The following is a 20,288-nucleotide window of genomic DNA, read 5'->3' on the forward strand; positions in this document are numbered from 1 at the left end:
CGGACCTCGCTTAAATTGCTCCAAACACTGCTTCGAAGTTAACAGCCGCATCCGCTTGTTGTCCACTGTGAGCAATCGTGGCACCCATCAGGTCGGCAATTTTTTCATTGCCAACTTACCATGTAAAATATTAATTGCTGTTCCGGTCAACACACATACCGCTACTTTGCGCACTTTCGTTCGTTGGTCAGTGAGTATCATGTCATGGACATGAATGATTTACCCGGCAACCAGGTCTGTCAGGCGTCCTGGTTGCTCCTCATCAAAAACGGAAGTCCGCCCACGTTTAAATTTGTTGAACCAATATTTAACTGTGGTCATAGATGGCGAAGTGCCCCCATAAACAGCGTCCAACTTTGTTTTTATCTCCTCACACTTTTTCCCATCCAAAAACAAAAAGCGGATTACCGAACGATAGTGCTCTTTTTCCATCTTAGCAAAAATCACGAAACCCGTCTTACTCAAATGGCTGCCAAATCCTAACTAACCTATCCTTCAGTCTGCAATTTGTTTTGCCGTTGTTTGATAGATCACAGAACGCGATAACAACAACTTCCCTCAGAAACGCACTCTGTCGTCAAACACGGGTACTTACTGAACTGCCCTCGTAGAAACGTTCCCGTCCTATTACTGGATCCAGAATTATCTAGTACGGTATCCACAGGTATTAGATTTGTGTCTAGAAGAGGCACTTTTATAGGCTCATGTGGGCCTCCAAGCTTGCATTGCAGTTAGAAAAAAAAAGACAAAAAAAATTGTTAAACCATAAAGGGACGTGTAGGTGCAAACAGTTTTGTAAAAGCATGTCACCATGTTAGAAAAAGTCAAGATTTTGCTTCCTACACAACGAACAGAAGTCATGACATTAATACCTACATCAATTGCGACACCACAAATGTAGTTCTCTTAGGTTCATGCATCAAATGTCTGGTGCAATATGTGGCCTTTTAGAGGAAGCCTAGAACCTCTCTGCATGACATCATAGTAAAAGGAAGAGAACTAGTATTTTAAATAGGATTTCAGACATTGGAACACGACTAAAACCGAAATGGCTGAAACACGTCAATCTACATTGCTGTACTGATGGGAATCTTTTTCCAAGTTGGATGAATTTTAACCCCTTACCGACATGTGACGTAGTATTACGTCACATGCCGGGTGCGGGTGCATGGAGAGGGCTCACGGGCTGAGCCCTCTCCATAGCCAGTAAGTCTTTGCTGCATATTGCTGCAAAGGCTTGCCGGTAAAAACCGTGATCGGTGCCAGCACCAATTGCGGGTGTTTTCCCGATCTGTCGCCATGGTAGCCTTTTTCTTTCCGAAGACCCAAGGCTACTTCGGGTTAACCTATTCATTACAATGTGCTATCAGCACATTGTAATGAATGGGGAGGAAAATCCACATATACTGCCATACAGTAGTACCCTAGGGCAGTGGTGGCGAACCTATGGCACGGGTGCCCGAGGTGGCACTTGGAGCCCTCTCTGTGGGCACCCAGGCCATCAACCCAGAATTAAGTTCACCAGACAAAACTCAAAGAATCTTCCTGCAGAATCTTCCTACAATGATAAACGAATTTGCCCTCCTCCTTTCAGCTGTGTTGATGTCTTTAGGAGACTGAACGATTGAAAGTAATCAAAGAACAAGGAAAAATAAATTACTGCTTAAGTTGCGGTGCTGGTTTGGGCACTCAGGCTCTAAAAGGTTCACCACCACTGCCCTAGGTAGTCTGAAAAATAGAAAAAATAATTAGGTATTGCCGCATCCAAAAATGCCTGATCTATAAAAATATAACGGTTTTTCACTGCGTTTAACCCCATAACGGAAAATCGCGCCCAAAGTCGAAAATGGCACTTTTTTGCCATTTAAAAAAAAAAAATTATAAAAAGTGATCAAAAGGTCACACAGTCCAAAAATGATAACATTGTAAACGTCAACAAAATCAGCAAAAACGACAGTTCCCAAAGCTCCGTACACCAAAGTATAACAAAGTTATTAGCCCAAGAAGACGGCGAAATCCCCCCAAAAATTTTTGTACAGGTGGTTTTAATTTTTTTTTAAATGTATGAAAACATTATAAAACCAATACAAATTTGGTATCCCCGTAATCGTACCAACCCAAAGTATAAAGAAGATGTCATTTGGGGTGTATAGTGAAATCCGTAAAATCCAAGCTCACTAGAATGCGGCACAAATGCGTTTTTTTTTTACCAATTTCACTGCATTTGGCATTTTTTTCCCGCTTCCCAGTACACGGCATGGAATATTAAATACCACCATTTTGAAGTGTAATTTGTTACGCAGAAAATAAGCCATCACACAGCTCTGTACATGAAAAAAATAAAAAAAGTTATAGATTTTTGAAGGTGGGAAATGAAAAATGAAAACGCAAAAACACAAAGAGCTGGAAGTGGTTAAAAAGATGAAATAAAGAAGTATTAATTTTAAATCCACAGTGAACGGTGCTGGATTGTTCTTACCACAGGATTCCAGGGTCTCGGGCTTGTCAGTGCACGTCAGGTGAATGTAATCAACGATTGGTAAGCTGAAAACCTCATTTTTTTTATCCGAGAGACGCACATCAGATCTGTGATGAGCAGTGTGAGAGCAGAGATGTAGCAGAGCTGTGTCATTGTGTGTAATATGCATTTCATCATCTCATCTCTGATCTGTCACCTCACTTTCTTTGTCATATACAATGTTCAGAAGGTAAATGAAAGTGTAAATAAACCCTGTACCCTGATAATCTAACCACATTTTCAGCACATAGAACTAGAGAGGATTGAAATTTATAAATTTTCTTTCATGGGCAAACCCCTTTAATATTTGCAAAGTTGCCTTCATGGGTTTGAAGGCCCCCTTGTTTGTAGACAGCATGTCATTGAAGAGTGAATGAAGTAAAAAAAAAAAAAAAAAAAAAAAAAAAAAGATTACAAAAGCTGCAAAATTGGGCAAAGATAGGACTGGCTCAGTTTTTTTGTCTGTGTTGTCAGCTCCTACAAAAAACATGAAAACAAATGCTAGTCACAGAAGCTAGCATAAGTTCCGCAAACAAGAGGTTTTATGTTTTTCTTCTAAGAATAATATTATATATAAAAAATTAATCTTAACCCATAACCCAGTAGAAAAAAAAAAAAAAATCAAATACAGAAATATCTGATCAGAAATATTTAATATAGGAGGAATTTACCTACACAATATAAAGGTTGCTAATGACTAATAACTAATGATGATGCTTCTGCTTAAACTGAAGCCCACAGTATCCACAAGTTCCAGTTTTTGTTTTCTTGTCCTGTAGGCGACAAAAAGAAAGAAGGAACGTTAAATTATTTATGTGCAATGTCCAATTGATTTAGCCCCTTCAGGCTCTGCGACGGATATATCCGTCGCAGAGCTATGAAGGGTGTATGAAGAGGGCTCACGGGCTGATCGCATATTGCAGCAAAGACCCATCGCTATCACCCGCGGTCGGTGCTTGTCAGTGTTTGAAAATTTTACATGCAGCTTGATTAGACCCTTGAAGATGTTCTTTGTAGGTCATCATTAATGTGTAGGGTCAGCTTTTAAATAACAGGAAGCAAAAAGCAGTCCGATTAGTTGTGTTAGACAAGGGAAAGGCAGGACAAGTTTATCCCAGGTGTCCAGTGTGCGTAGGCTGTCAGTTATTGGATATTTGGATGGTTATTCTGGTGTTTTTCAAAACTATCTGCATCAAGCACCTTCCATATGTTGCACTTTAGGCATACTGTAGCAAGTGGTTAAGGGCTCATTGTGGGCCTTGGCAGCAATATACACCACTTGGGTGTATTTTTAAATGTTTTTATATTGTCCCGTTTTCTACTTGGTTGTGATATGTAATCGTTCAATAAACTTGTTTGACACAATTTGATAATCCCATGTATGTATCAGTCTGTTTCTTTACCAACTTTAGTGTACATACTTTAATTACTAAGACAACAGACAAGAGGATATTTTTTTTATTTTTTATGTTCACAACCAAATGTAAATTCTTATTGGAGCTGCATATAGCATCCCTAGCATTTGACACGCTTTTAGAAAACCCACTTAAAGGGGGTTTTCCCACAAAGCAAAGTTAGACCCAAACTTGCTGATTAGTGGGGGTCTCAGTGCTGAGACCCCATGCAGATTGCGAAAATGAGGGGTCTGTCAGCCCCCTTACCGCCCCTCAGACTAATGGAGTCGACGGGCGCGCATGACCAGTCTCCTCCATTAAAGTCTATGGAGCTCCAGAGATCGCCGAGCTCCAGAGGGTTTTTTTTTTAACCTCTTAAGGACGCAGCCATTTTATAGCTTAAGGCTCAGCCCCATTTTTTGCGTCTCTTAATATGGTTATAACTTTTGAATATCCTAATAATCATTTTATCTTTATTCTATGGATCAATACGATTACGGGGATACCATACTTTAATATTTTTTCTTACCTTTTTCTAAATTTGCCAAATAGAACCCTAATGTGGGGAAAATTCTATAATTTTTGCATCGCCATCTTCTGAGTAGCATAACAGTTTTACTTTTTTACCTGTGAAGCTGGTTGATGGGTCGTTTTTTGCGGGACCTGTTGTACTTTGCAACAGTATGATTCTGGAGTACGTTTTTTTGATCACTTTTTAAAGGGATTAAATAGGTAAAAATCTATTTTTGGCAGGTTTTTAAAAGTTTTTTTTAACGGTGTTCAACGTGCAGGTTCAATAATTATTTACTTTTATTCTATGGGTTGTTACGGAGGCAGTGATATTATGATTATGATGTAGACTGTTTTGATTTAGACTGTTTTTTGCGTTATGTGTCTCTTTATATGTTAAGGGGGTTATGGGCATTTTTATTGATTTATTTTTTATTGAAAAAACATTTTTTTACTAGTTCCACCATAGGATATGAACAAGCGAACATCTGATTGCTTGTTCATGATAATACTCTACATTAATAATGTATTGCAGGGTATTAGCTATGTCAGCTTATGCAACTGCAAAGGCTGACATGGTGTCCTTAAGATGACATCATAGACACCATCCTAATCGCACTGCCTGCCAGCAGCCCTGGGGTTCTGATCGGCCATAGCAATGATCGGCGCCCAGCGAAGATGGCTGGGGGCGACAGTTCAAATGCCGTGGTCACGCATTTAACGTGTTAAACAACCGCGATCGGCGCTCGTCAGCAATTGGACAGAATAGCAGGTTGTACCTGTGACTACTAATGTACAGGCAGTCCCCAGGTTAAGTACAGGATAGGTTCTGCAGGTTTATTCTTAAGTCGAATTTGTATGCAAGCCGGCAAAGTGTATTTTATAATTTTAACCCCAGCCAAAATTTTTTTGGTCTCTGTGACAAGTGGATTTTAAAACTTTTGGGTTGTCATAAGAACCAGGATGAACATGAAATCTAAGTTGCAGACACCTTTGGTAACCAATAACCACAAAGTTACCAACATCCAGAGGTACGTTTGTAACTAGGGGTCGTCTGCAAGTCAGGGGGGGACTGCCTGTACATGCAATAGCACGTATACCAGTGGTGGCGAACCTATGGCAGGGGCACCCATGCCGTTGCCCCAGCACAGAATTCACCGGACAGGACTTAAAGGGAACCTGTCACCAGGGACCTCATTACGATATAATTGTGTGTTATAACTTACCTTGCACCCTGACAGAAGGCTTTGGTTTGGATGCATTTCAAAAAACAACATGTGACTTGTCTGTACTGCAGGTTGCCTCCATCTTTGTGCTACTGTACAGCTCTTCCCTCCCCCACTGATGTCAACTCACAGGCTGCGACCTTTGAAGGAGCAGGAGGGAGGAGCTGTACAGGAGCACAAAGGTGGGGGCTAAGATCTGAGGAGTAACACAGACAAGTCCTGTGACTACCCCAGGATTTTGTCAGGGTGCAAGGTAAGTTATAACACACAATTATATGATAATGCAAATGCTTATAAAAGGAAAAAAGCCATTTTTTGCACTGCAGGTGTAATAAGCTTCAGCAACCAGTCTTTAGTGAAAAGGAGGTCCCTAGTGACAGGTTACCTTTAAGGGATCCTCCTGCAGGCCCAGGTAGCGCACTCAGAGTTATCGGAAAGTGAAGCATCTGGGTCTACCCAAGACTACAGGAAGAGAAGGTTTGGACATGGCCACATCATCATTGGAGCTCCTGCTCTTCGCCTCACAATTCTTCCTGCTCAGTGGATTGTCAAGGGAAGCTCCAATGGCAATTCCGCCTCCTGTTAAAGATATTGGTGTGGTAAACTGTAGTATAGCATGTAGCAAGAAGAAGATTTTAACAAGTTAATGCTAGAATTGCAGTGTTGGCACTTTGAAATAAATAAGTGGTTTTGGGTTGCAGTTTGGGCACTCTGTCTCTAAAAGGTTCGCCATTCTAGTATAACCACACATAATAAATATGCAAAGATGGTAGCATCCAGTCAAATTAATCTAAATGGTGAATATAGTTATCAATGAAGGTACAGTGCATGTTTGTAATTTCCACAAAAATTTTCTACAGAACGCTAACTGCACTCTTACAGTTGGATCTAGGTATAAAGCATTTATCAATCAAGCAACTGACAAGATGATCTCACCAAGTTGATATAAACTTTGGGATGTCCAAGAGCACCACCTCCACCATCACAGGAAACTATTCTGATTTTGGCTTCATTCACAGGTTGCTCACCAATTAAGTTAATGGCAAACTGCTCATTTACCTGCAAAAGGCAATCAATATTCAGCGTCAGGAAATAAAAGATTATTTATATACACATACACACATATATATATATATGCACATATACACACACCAGTTACTGTTAACAAGCATTCTCAGTCGCTTCCTACTCTTTCAAGCCTGCAGTGAAGAAACTTCATCAGAAACCCAGAAAGTAGCAGAAAGTTTTTTTTTTCTATTAACCCAAAGCCACCATTTTTTCCAGTAAGAGAGCACTTCAATCATTAATAAAAATTTAATTGTGTGATAGATATATACAGGCAGTCCCCGGGTTACATACAAGATAGGGTCTGTAGGTTTGTTCTTAAGTTGAATTTGTATGCAAGTCAGAACTGTATATTTTATCACTTTAATCCCAGACAAAACTTTTTTGGTCTCTGACAATTGGATTTTAAAAATGTTGGGTTGTCATAAGAATCAATATTAACACTAAAGCTTCATTGCAGACAACATTGATAACTGTTCTAGCTGTTTATTGTAGCCCAAGGCTAAAGTACAACAAATTACCAATATCCAGAGGTCCGTTTGTAACTAGGGGTCGTATGTAAGTCGAGTGTTCTTAAGTAGGGGACCGTGTGTGTGTGTGTGTGTGTGTGTAATATATATATAGAAAATGAAAGTTATTTAAGCAACACAATTTTATTGCAGGGGTATTCTTAATAGGGGCATTAAAATGATGTACGGTTTCCATCTGTTCGTGCTGACGGATAAGACGGCGAACTGCACATAGGCTGTGTTACAGTTTAAAGTAATGCGATGTCTCAGTGACTGACAACACAAATACCTTCCAGGTTACTCTCGCAGACATCAAGGCACCAACTGTGGCAGCTGAAAGACCCCATCTTCGTACTATGTGGAATTGTCATGCTATGCCTTGACACTTCTGAATGACAAAAGGGCCACACTACTGTCACTTAATGCACGGTTTTCAAGGCATGGATGACCTTATTATTAATGCTTGGTCTCAGAGAAATACACATGCATCCTTTCCAGTAGATAATAGAGCAGGGATGGAAAATAAAATATTTGCTGTGCTTGAAGAAAAGTACAAAGTGGTCAACAAATAGAATAGCACAGACTCTGCATAGTGAATCCCTTCTTCTGCAGCTTACAATTAATTATACATTTCGATCTGGTGACTTGCATTTAGGTTGCCTGACAATTTATTTTTTTTTTTTAACTGTTAATAGGCAGCACACTTAAGACCATTATGGGACAATAGGGGGCTGCGGGACAAGTCCCAGTTCACAGCTACGCGAGTATAAAGGCAACTAAAAACAGAATGTGAACCCAAGGTTTTCAGTTACATATAGATTTAACCCCCTTCGCCCACAGCCCTTTTTAGTTTTTAGGTTTCCATATTTTGTTCTCCTTATTTAACCATGCATTTTTTATTTTTCCATGTACAGAGCTTAATGAGAGATTTTGTTTCACAAAAAAACAGATATTTCCCAATGCTGTTGTTAAAGGTTGTCACCCTTGATCAGAACCATTACTGTCCTGTTAGCTGCAAATTGCAACCCCCGTTCCCCCAGGATTCACTGCAAGCTGTCAGAATTCTGAATAATTTCAGTATAAAAGTTTATTTATTTCACTTTACCCTGCAAGCAGAGCATTTTTAAAATCAGCATACAAAAAGCTATTGGACCCAGTCACCCACTAAAAATTTCATTCCTGACGAAAAGTTTGCTTCAAAAATCACACAGCACTAAAAAGGTTGTACAGTCCCACAAATGGTAGCCATGTTCAAGTCATCACACCCTGTGTAATGGGCTGCTGGTCGGGGACATTACAAACCTTTCTAATTATGGCGTTCCTTAGCTATGTAGATGAAGTACGGCCGACTGGATCCTATAGTCTAAGTGGGCCTATATGTAAAGAACCGTGTGAGGGCTTGTTTTCTATGTAACAAATGGCAACTCATAGTGACAGTATTTAATATTCCATGCTCTGTAATTGGTGAAATAATGCATTTTCACCATTTTCTTGTGGGCTTCTCTTTTTTTTTTTTTATAGCTTTCACTGTGTGCCCCAAATGACGTTGTCTTTATTCTGTGGGTTGGTACGATTAAGGGAATTCCAAATTCATATAAATTCATAATGTTTTTATAGATCTACAAAAATGTAAACCACCTCTACAAAAAAAAAAAACACCCAAACTCTGTCATTCTGCCATCTTCTGGCGCAAATAACTTTTTCATACTTCTGTGTACGGAGCGGTGTGTGTGGGGTGTAAATTTTTGTGACTTAAGAAGATGTTCTGTGTAGTTCTAGCGGGAGCTCAGCTGTGTGTAAAAGGAAACTGCATCTATAGGGCAGTACCAGGTACTTACCCGACTGTTCAGCAAGGAGATGCTGAACGTTTTCATAACAGTCTTGGGTCCAATGAAAGACCCCAGATGGCTGTAAGTAAATGCCCGTTATATCATGCTTTCCCCACGATCTAACAGTGTGCCTGTAACTCTATGCAAAATGCATAAGCCGACTAATGTAATATGCTGCAATACATCAGTATTGCAGTATATTACACTGAACAAGTGATCAAATGATCACTTGTTCATGTCCAACATTGGCACAAAAGAAAAAAAACTAAATAAAAAAAAAAATGTAAAAAGTCCCTTAAAGAAAATGTGTCACCACATTTTCACTACTGCAGCTAGTGAGAGTTTCCTGTGGAGCTTTATACCTAAAAATTGTTTCGCTCATAAATCAACTTTGTTATATGGCATCAGAGGTGGTTTGTCCAAGTTGGCCGACCCCTTCAATCTACACCTCCCCATCTCCAATGCCTCTTCTTAACATGTCATGTGATGAGGGCGATATCATCACAGGTCCTTTAGCATTCTATCATTAGCAAATTGTACACCAAATAGGCTTCTGTGCTTTCATGTAATCAGATACATACATGAAGTAGATGCTGCAGATTAAACAGGAACTTAGAGGTCCAAATGAGCGTATTCAGCAGTTCTTACTGGCCGCTCATGGCAGGCAGAGGAATAGCACCAGCAGCATGTGCATCACCAACTCTAAAACGGTTTATTCTCTTTCCCATCTCCCCTCGATATCCATTGTACCCCCTACTCCCTGAGGATTAAGATAGAACTGCGTGAGATAACATATATTGATAATCATAAGTTGTATATTTTGTTCTACCTCATGTGGCTGTACATTTGTTTTGAGAAACTCTCATCTAAAAACACAAAAAAAAAAAAAAGCTTTATAATAAAACTCTGCCTCTGCAGAACACCTACCTCTCACAAACCAAAAGCAGCTCCTGCAATCCAATCCGGAGCTCCCATCTTCGAGGTCCCAAGTAAGTGGTCTTCTAAAGAACCCATGGGCAAATCTGCAAAGCAGTCTGCACGACTGAATTCTCCCAAACATCCAGGCGTTCCCAGCAGACACTGGGACTCGACACCAGTGCCGCCAAATCACCATCAGGGAGCCCAGCTAAGCAGTGCCAAAAACTGCACACAGACTCCGACGCCTTGAAATCAGAGTACCCCGTCAGAGACAGAAGTTTTATCTGCCAAAGACGCATTTTGGCGCATTTCAAAGCACTGATTAGGAAGTTACAGAAAATATGTTGAAAGAGATGCAGGAGGCTTCGAGAAGCTCTCTTCTCTCCAATATGCTCCAAATGGTGGCCCCCTTTCAAATCATTATCACTGAATTTCACGCCTCAGTTGCACATGTTGAAACGAAGATGGCAGAATATGTGTCAGACTAGAATGACCTGGCAGTCACTTAGCCTTAGTGAAAAATGTGCTACAGTTCCAGGCAAAAAATGGTAGGCTTTGAAGACTGCAACTGGTGAAATAATATCAAATTCAGAGGAATTCTGTAGAATATCCCAGCGTATTAGCTCTTGGACTACGTGACGCAACTTACAAAACACTTATAACCATCATGGACTATGAGCTTGAATTGATAGGGCCCACTGGGCCAAAGAATTTACTGGATACTGTTCCATGAGATTTCTGGCTCGTTTTTCTTACTTTCAAGTAAAAGACCAACTTTCGACCTATTCCAGGATATACCAACTACTCCCAGCACTGTATGCATGCAGTCAAGTTGTTTGCAGACTTTAAACAGTGACTCTCCAAACCAGAAGAGAGGTTCATTCACTAACCTCACTTCTGCAACAAAATAGCATTCAGTACTGGTGGAGAGTCGCTATCGAGCTACTGATTAAACATCAAGATACCATCCACACCGTGGACATAGGCACGCAACTCCTGAATTCCTGAAATCCATCGGTTGACAATATTTGACCCCCAATGGAAATCATCATGTTCGTGATTGAACTCTTTGTTTCGGGACTGAGCCTTTCGTAAGTGCTATTTCTGTACGACACCTGTCTCTGTCTCTTTTTAACCCACCATATATTGCTGTGAGCGGCACTGGTTCATGTTAAGGCTGGGCTACCTCATACACATTTTGAGTATGTACTTTGTACCTAAGAAATTTTTGTGTTTGTCTTTGAACTGTGTTTAAGTTGTGTTAGTTTGGTAAAACTTAGTAAAAGTTAGTTTGGGCGGCACGGTGGCGGAGTGAGTAGCACTTCTGCCTTGCAGCACTGGGGTCCTGGGTTCAAATCCCACTCAGGTCAACATCTGCAAAGAGTTTGTATGTTCTCTCCGTGTTTGCGTGGGTTTCCTCCGGGTACTCCGGTTTCCTCCCACACTCCAAAACATACTGTTAGGCTGTTTAGATTGTGAGCCCCATGGGGACAGGGACCAATTTGACATGCTTGCGCAGCGCTGCGTAATCTGTGTGCGCTATATAAATAAAGAATTATTATTATTATTATTATTATTAAAACAGTTTCCTTTGTTTCCCTAGTCACAAGCCTCTCACCCAGCCAAACCAGTTCCCTACGCTGTACTGAGGAGACCCAATCAGGTCAAAACAGTGCTGTCTACAGTTGGGAGTCTGTTCCTTCTGGATTAGATATTCTGGTTTGGTATTAATACTCCCTCAGGTCATAAGGTCTCTTGTAGGTCATGCTTGATGTCAAGGGAGCTGCCTTACAAGGTAGCTGAAAGACATAAAATGCATTCAAGGATTGAGCTCTTCCTTGTTGAAAAGCCCCTCCTGGACACAGTTGAAGCTGATGCTTTAGGTGACATTGTGTGGTCGAACATGCCCCTATCACACTTACCCTTTCCGAACAGCACCTGAAACGCAGTGACTATATGTGGAGACTCAACCTTTTTAGTGGCTCACAATCAGCACTCTAAACAGATTGAAGGTTACATTGAGGACTATTTCAGAAATAACACAAGCAAAGTGAGACGACTGTACACTATGGGCTGCTTAAAAAGTTTATGTAAGCAATGCAATACCTAGGCTGTGGGGATGAGTTAAAGAGAGAGAGCGTGACAAATAACAGATTTTGTACACAAGTTTCGCCTGCTAGAATATCTTAATAAAAATGGACCCACCCCCTCCCTAAATGCCTCCATAAGAGAAAAAGGAATCACTGATGACACTTGCTTCTTTCTAAATACATACAAAATCTCAAATTGCGGTTCTATATGCAAAATAATAAAGCAGGACGTCTTCTGGTTCACGAGTTAAAAACCTTGCTCAGAAGAGATGAAATCCATATATAATCCACCCGGTTACCAAAGAATGTATTCTCATTCCAAGAGGCATTGCAAATGCATTCAAAGACTACTATAGTGCATTATATAACCACAAACATGACCTGACTACACCACACCCAACTCTACCTTATCAAGAAAGTGGTCTATGGAAGTTTGTCTTACCCTCCCATTCCCCCGATGCAGCTTCAAGAGCTTAGCTGTCCTATTGCTCTACCTGAGATTCTTAAGACCACCAAACACCACTAACAGTGCTGCAGAAATTGTTAGCTTTACTCCCGATTTACTTTCAGCATGGATTGTAGCCATCTCGAATCCTGGGTAATCCCCTACTGAAACTTCCAACTTTCACCTAATTTTGCTCATTAACAGAGGTGTAAAGTTAAATGCAAAAATTCTAGCCACTAGGCTTATGAAATTCAAACCCCATCGAAAATAAAAAAAAATGACCAGACAGGATTCACAAAAGGTAGACAGGCCCCAGACAATACCACGTGGATTATCTTCCTGATGCAATTTTGTGAGCACCACGAGATCCCTGCCACCTTCCTAACGGTGGACAAAGAGAGAACAAAGAGAGAGCAAATACTCCACACTTCGATTTCCCCAGTGCAATCAAAAGTTTTTCAGGACAGATATCCGCTAGACTGGCAAACAGAACTTATTTCCTGTAAAGGCATACAACTCTTTTTCCCCCGACAGCTTCCTTATACAAGTTTAATATCCCCTCCCAGGAACTGACAATACACACTCAATTTATGACTTCATGGTTTATCAGGGTAGCCATTTACAAAATGTTGGCCATTCCAAAATACCTGTCCCTTATGAGAACACTCCCCATCGCCCTACCCAAGCCTTTTTTATACAAACTAGTAAACAACTTAGCAACTTTATTTGGCAAGGTAAAAAGCCTAGAACCTTGATGGCAATACTCACTTAACATAGAAGGGCAGGAGGCCTGGGTCTACAGAGTATGGAAGACTACTACATTGCCTGTATTGTCGATCAAATGTCATATTGGTGGAATGCAGGAGTCAAGAAACACTGTGTTAGAATAGAAGCCACCATCACCCGTTCTCTCTAGCTTCGCACTCGTATGCTCTCAAGACTTCGTTCTTGGTCCACAGGTCTGACACAGTTTGGCAAAAACTGCGCTCTCACACGAAGGGATACACTTTATTTCCAAAACATCAAATACCCCTATATTCCTGGAAATGCATATCCCCGGGATTGATCTGACACAGGAAAGAAAAAGGGATTGACACTACTCATGACATCCACACCCCCACGGGAACAATACTGCTTGACTATTTGTCTATAAAATTAAATCTTTTCTACTGAACCTAGCAGACAATTCCCTTTAAATTAACAGTAAGGTACTCAGAATTATTTATGGCTCTGTTACACGGTCTAAGACTATAGCTCCCATCTACAATGTACCTGCTATGAACTTATCCACGCCTCTGAGAAACTGGAGTAGAGATCTTGGCCTAACCATTTCAGTTGAAGAGTGGCAGCAAGCTTTGGCAGATATATACACTCTTCCGCAGCACTAATCAACAGGATGCAGCAATCGAAATTTCCCTCAATGGTATTCCACCCTTTCATGCCTTATCTTCCCTTTCTCCTCCCCATATGGTTGGAGGGGCTAAGGCATTAGGGGATCCCTCTTGTATACTCTGTGGTGCTGTAATCGTATATATCTACACTGTACACTTGCAACCAGTAATCTAACACACCTACACACCAATTACACCCAAAATAGACCATCATTGTGGTGCTCAGATCCTTCGAACCTTCTCATGGCAAACAAGTAGTCATTGGAAATCCCCCTCTTGCCCATCCTTCACTTAAGTATTTGATGTAATAAAACAAAAGGTACATTTACCCAAACACGAGCCACTTAAATATGTGCAGCTTGTCCTGCCATAAACAAGCCCGTAAAAGCTCCGTAAAAAGCAATGCCTCTTAAAACATGGCAATGCAAAAACAAGAAAATTTTTCACCAAATGAGTTCTGTATTCTGCAAAAGAAGTGAACCATAAAAAAAGCTATATAAATGGAGCATCATCGCAATCGTGGTGACCCATAGAATAAAGATTGCATACTTTTTACGCTATTATTAACCGGTTACCGACATGTGACCCCTTATCGACCCTCGGCTGCAGGGGTATGGAGAGGGCTGAGCCCTCTCCATACAGGGTGGAAGTTTGCTGCATATTCCAGCAAACACAGCAGTACCACCTGCAGTCGGTGCTGCCGGAGGCATTTAAATACTGGCAGCTGGTGGCCCCAGGACATCATGGGGGAAGGAGGGGGCTTGCGAACAGTCTACCCTTGGGAACAGTGATTAGAAAGTGGCACACCACCACTTGGCATTGTGCCCCACAGTTCTTCAATGAATGAAAGTCTTTTCTAGAATTCCCTCTATAAAAGAGTTTTTAACTAAACCCCAAAACCAATATACAGAGGTAACAGACTTGCCAGGCCCAATAAATTAGGAATTAATTGTTACTACCAAATTACCAAAACAACCAGACAAAATTGAGTACCAACCACAAATTGTAAAGAGATAAGAACAAGCATATTTTATTATATTTTAAGATTTTGAGGTTGTATCCTTCATCCACCTGGTAATGGAGGAGGTGGAAGCTTTGTTCTTCCCAGCGAACTGTAAAAATAGATTCTGGTCTTTGCTGTATGTTTTAGTCCTTTCAAGATGCACCAGGATAGCTCTTCTAACACCTAGCGTGTGCCATATGAATTCTTTTGTACTAGCTGGATTGTTATTAAAAAAAAAATAAATAAAAAAAAAGTCAAAATTACTTGCTGGTTTTGAGGAAAATCCTTAGGTAGAAAGGCAGAATCTTATTTGTAAATTATTTTATCCTGTGAAATGGACAAGAAAGGTTCTTTAGAGAAGGCCTGGATCTCACTCTTCAGGCAGAGGTTATGGACACTGAAAAGGAAGTTTTGAATCTCAGGTCTTTAACCCCTTACCGACATTTGACGTAACAGTACTGCATGGCGGAAGGTGCATTCCCGCATTGTGCAGTACTATTACGTCATGCTTCTAGCACCATCTCCTAAACGGAGCCTGTCCAAGAAGCTACGAGTGCCAGCTGTATGTTACTGTATATTTGGTACCTCCGTAACAATCTGTACAATAACTCAGAAACAATATTGGACCCACTCAGTGAGCGCCGTAAAAACAAAACCCAAAAAAACTTGCCAAAAATTTCGATATTTCATAAAATCCCTTCACAAAAAGGTTCTAAAAAGTGATTAAAAAAAAAAAAAAGTTGTGTACCAAAATAGTACCACTGAAAAGAATAACTCAACATGTAAAATATAAGCCCTAAGCCAGCTCTGTAAACCGAAAAAATGTATATAAAATATATATATATATATATATATATATATATATATATATATATATATATATATATATATATATATATATATATATATCGTATATACTCGAGTATAAGCCAAGTTTTTCAGCACAATTTTTGTGCTGAAAATTCCCCACTCGGCTTATACTCGATAAAAAAAAAAAAAAAAAAAAAAAAAAAAAACTCGGTACTCCCCATTCTTACTTCATGCACCAGGTCCGCGATGGCTCCGTGCACACGTCCTGACTGGCACAAAACTATGCAGTGCCTCTACTTACTTCTTGCCGGGGGGCTGGCAGGCATTTACAGGGGGCTGGCAGGCAGGCTATATACTACAGGGGGCTGGCAGGCTATATACTACAGGGGGCTGTGACCAATGCATTTCCCACCCTCGGCTTATATTCCAGTCAATAGGTTTTTTCAGTTTTTTTTGTGTTAAAATTAGGGGTCTCGGCTTATACTCGGGTCGGCTTATACGGGAGTATATACGGTATATCTATACAAATGATGTATCACCATAATCAAAGTGAAGGAAACCAAAATTTACGATAAAGGTTGTATAGCCGTTAAAAAGGGACAATGCATAATCTGCTCTGAATGGCGCAGATTCCATTCAATTCCCTGGCGTGCCCGTACAGCAGGTTGCAACCACGTATTGTTTTACTCAGGAGAGATTGGGTATCAAACTTTTTGGAGCATTTTGGTTAAGAATGTGTACATTTTTTGAAAAACATTCATTTAGCCACAAAAAAAATAAAAAAAGAAAATTGCACACAATTTTGTTTTATACCCTGTAAAACAATTAAAGGGTTAACAAACATCATGAAAGTGGTTTTACATGCGTTAAGGGTTGCAGTTTCTATAATAAGGTGCATTATGGGATTTTACTGTTAAGGTAAACCTAGCTGATAGATCAAATCCTGTCATTTCTACTTGTCCTATTTTCTAAAAGCATTGTAACAAAGACTTCATTTTAAGATGGCGCCGGCATCGTGATTATAACCAAAACAATCAAAGCTAAAGAATTTCAAAAATGCATTATCCTGACATCGAGGAAGTTCTCCAATCAAGAGACTACATGAGCTGGTAATTCTCCGCCCCCTTCTGCCATTTCCTAATTTCTATATAGATGTGTGAAACCAAATAAAGGGCACGCAGTGCCAACTTGCCCAGGGTATGAGTGAGACTTAAAGTAGGGCAGCACAGTGGCTGAGTGAGTAGCACTTCTGCCTTGCAGCACTGGAGTCCTGGGTTCGAATCCCACCCAGGTCAACATCTGCAAAGAGTTTGTATGTTCTCTCTGTGTTTGCGTGGGTTTCCTCCGGGTACCCCGGTTTCCTCCCACACTCCAAAAAAACCCATACTGTTAGGTTGTTTAGATTGTGAGCCCCATGGCGACAGGGACCAATTTGACATGCTTTGTGCAGCGCTGCGTAATCTGTGTGCGCTATATAAATAAAGAATTTATTCTTTATTTATTCCTTATTGATTAGAAACATGCAGCCAACGCACACTAAAAGAGGAGGTCTTAAATCCTACCCCAACACTACTTTTATTTAGGCCGCTTAAAGTGACTTGAAATCTGAGCAGGTCACTCAATAGCACGATTTTGTGTTTTAAGTTCAAAGCCCCCTCTTACAAAAATAAGAGGATGCATAAAAAGCTATGGAGACATAAAGCAGACATTTGGTAAATGTTAGCCATTAAGTTTTTAAAGAAGTTTTTAACCCCTTAACGCTGAAGCCACTTTTCACCTTCCTGACACGGCCCATTTTTTCAAATCTGCCCTGTGTCGCTATAAGTGGTTATAACTTTGGAACGCTTTAACATATCCAAGTGATTTTGAAATTGTTTTCTCGTGACACATTGTACTTCATGTTAATTACAAAATTTTGGTGGTATGTTCTGCATTTATTTATGAGAAAATCAGATATTTGGTGAAAATTTTGAAAAATTCTCAATTTTTGAAATTCTAAATATTCTACTTTTTCCACACATGAGTCATAACACCGGAAAACTTAATAACTAACATTCACCAAATGTCTACTTTATGCCTCCATGGTTTTTCATACATACTATCATTTTTGTAAGCTGTTATGGGGCTTTGAACGTTAGGTGCAATTTTTCACATTTTCATAAAAAAAAAGCAAAATCCTGCTATTGAGGGACCCTCTCAGGTTTGAAGTCACTTTGAGAGGCCTAAATAAAAGTAAAACCCCATAAATTACCCCATTATAGAAACTACACCCCTCAACGTACGTAAAACAACTTTTATGAAGTTTGTTAACCCTTTAATTGGTTTACAGGGGTTAAAACAATTTCGGATGCAATTTTGAAATTTATTTATTTTTTTACTAAATTAATGTGTTTTTCATAAAATGTACAAATTCTCAGTGGATAAAATACCAAAACGCTCCACAAAATTTGATACCCAATCCCTCCCGCGTATAACAATACCCCATATGTGGTGGTAACCTGCTCTATGGGCACACGCGAGGGCATGGAGGGGAGCTGCGCCATTCAGAGCAGATTATGCATTGTCACTTTATAATGGCTATACAATCTTTATTTTTTTGGCAATTTGGACATAAGGGCTTATTTTTTGCGATATGAGATGCACTTTACAAATACTTCATTTTAGTGGGCCTGTAGCTTTTTGATGAGATTTTATTAACTCTTTAATGTATGGAGGAAAAGAAAATTGTCAATTTTGGGTTCTTTTTTTTTGTATATTTTGGGGGTCGTACTCTAGATCTCTACGATTACGGTGATACCTCATTTGTATAGTTTTTTATATATTTTACAGGAAAACAACAAATATAAAGAAAATCTCATTTGTTTTTGCATCGCCATCTTTTCGGAGATATAACTTTAATATTTTTTGGTTGACAGTGCTAGTTTAGGGCTTATTTTTTACGTGTTGAGTTGTTCTTTTCAGTGGTACCATTTTGGTGCACAACTTTTTTTTGATCACTTTTTGGAACATTTTTGTGAAGGGATTTTATGAAAAATTACATTTTTGGCGATTTTTTTGCGTTTTGTTTTTACGGCGTTCACCGTACGGGTCCAATAATGTTTCTGACTTATTGTTACGGACGCGGCGATACCAAATATGGTATATATTTTGGTGATTTTCCGTTTTTTTCACTTTATTAGATGTGTATAGGGAATGTTTCTGTTTAGGGGACTTTAACTTTATTTAATTAATTCTTTTTATTCAAAAGTGTGTTGAATTAGTGTTTTTTACTTTTTTTCTTTACTTTTACAAAAAAGAACCCTACATATTTGGCATCGGATACGTTGTTACTTTATGTTCACTTCTTATACGTGTAACAGCGTGTCTGATGACGTTCCCCCCTGGATGATTGACAGAGGGGGACGCAACAACCTCGAGAAGCAGGGTGGGACAGCTAGAGACTGTGCGTTCCAGCGCCATCTTGTATAATTATCCTTTGTGTTCTTAAAAAGGCCACTACTTCGATGATAATTTTGGAAAAAGTACTTGGAGCCAATGAAATTCCGAAAGGAAGTGCCTTGTACTAGAAATGATACATCAGTCCCTCTGGGTTGAGAGCCGCAAATTTCTGGGATGCTTTGTATTTTGGTACGTGATAATAAGCTTGTACACATGAATGCCCCGGATGGATTTGAGTAATAGCCAAACTTAGTTTCTCTATTTTGAACTTCCTGTATAAGATGTACTGATTTAGACCCCTTAGGTTGCATATCATCCTGAATGAACCGTTGGATTTTCTTATTAGGAATAATGGAGAATAATGACCTTCCCCTATCAGTGATGCTGGAACAGGGATGATGACATCCAGGATTTTTGTATTTCTGTCCAGAACTGCTAACTGTAAGTCCTGCTGATGTTGCCTGGTGAGAAAAAATTTTTGGGGAGGAAGATATGTCAGTTCCAATTCTGTTTGATGTTTGTCCACTGCTGGTGAAATTCCAGGAGTCTTCCCACCACTCCGGCGTCATTTCCTTAATGATGGAGTGGTGTTGCTGGAACTAAGGAGGAAACCCCTTCCTCTTCCCCCTTTGGGATAGCTCCATTTGCCCTGCTTTTCTTTCCCTCTATAAAAGGGAACTTTTTCTCTTTTGGGTCCCGAAAGGGCTGCTTCTTCTGAGCTGCTTTCACTTCAGTGAAGCCTTTTTTCCTATCGGCTGCCTTCTCAAGGATAGTATCCAATTTGTGTCCGAATAGGCATTCTCCTGGAAAGGGAAGGCCACACAACTTGGATTTGGACCCGAAATCTCCCGTCCACTGTCTCAGCCACAGCGTTCTTCTTGCCGAATTGGAAAGTGCCCCTTCTTTTGCTCTGAATCTCCTCTGCTGAGGCGTCAGCAACAAAGGCAGCTGCTGACTTGTATGGGGGTGGTCTCAAAAAGGACTTCTCGGTGTGCCATCCTTGATATGGTTTTCCAGCTCAGATAGCCAGAGACTGATGTTGTGGTGATGTTAGATTTTAGATTCCACATGGCAGATTCCCATGTTTTTTTCAGCAGGCTCTTTGAGTTAAGTAGCATCTTCAAAAAAGGAAGATCCGCTTT

At 40.0% G+C, this 20,288-nt stretch overlaps 1 protein-coding gene across 2 annotated transcripts in view; it reads right to left on the reverse strand.

Moving 5' to 3' along the window:
- Positions 1–3,154: 3,154 nt before the first annotated feature.
- The window catches only part of NDUFS6 (NADH:ubiquinone oxidoreductase subunit S6), a 46,332-nt gene continuing 29,198 nt past the window's right edge, over positions 3,155–20,288 (reverse strand). The window contains exons 3-4 of one of the 2 annotated variants that reach the window (XM_072152929.1): positions 6,585–6,707; positions 3,155–3,291 (exon numbers count right to left, since the gene is read on the reverse strand). In XM_072152929.1, coding sequence (XP_072009030.1) covers positions 3,223–3,291; positions 6,585–6,707 — 192 coding nt within the window. In that variant the 3' untranslated portion in view covers positions 3,155–3,222. Of the gene's footprint in view, positions 3,292–6,092; positions 6,228–6,584; positions 6,708–20,288 lie in introns of those variants that run through there. The other variant, XM_072152930.1, reaches the window with a different exon arrangement.

The sequence above is a fragment of the Engystomops pustulosus genome, chromosome 5, assembly GCF_040894005.1.
Source record: "Engystomops pustulosus chromosome 5, aEngPut4.maternal, whole genome shotgun sequence".
NCBI classification, from domain to species: domain Eukaryota; kingdom Metazoa; phylum Chordata; class Amphibia; order Anura; family Leptodactylidae; genus Engystomops; species Engystomops pustulosus.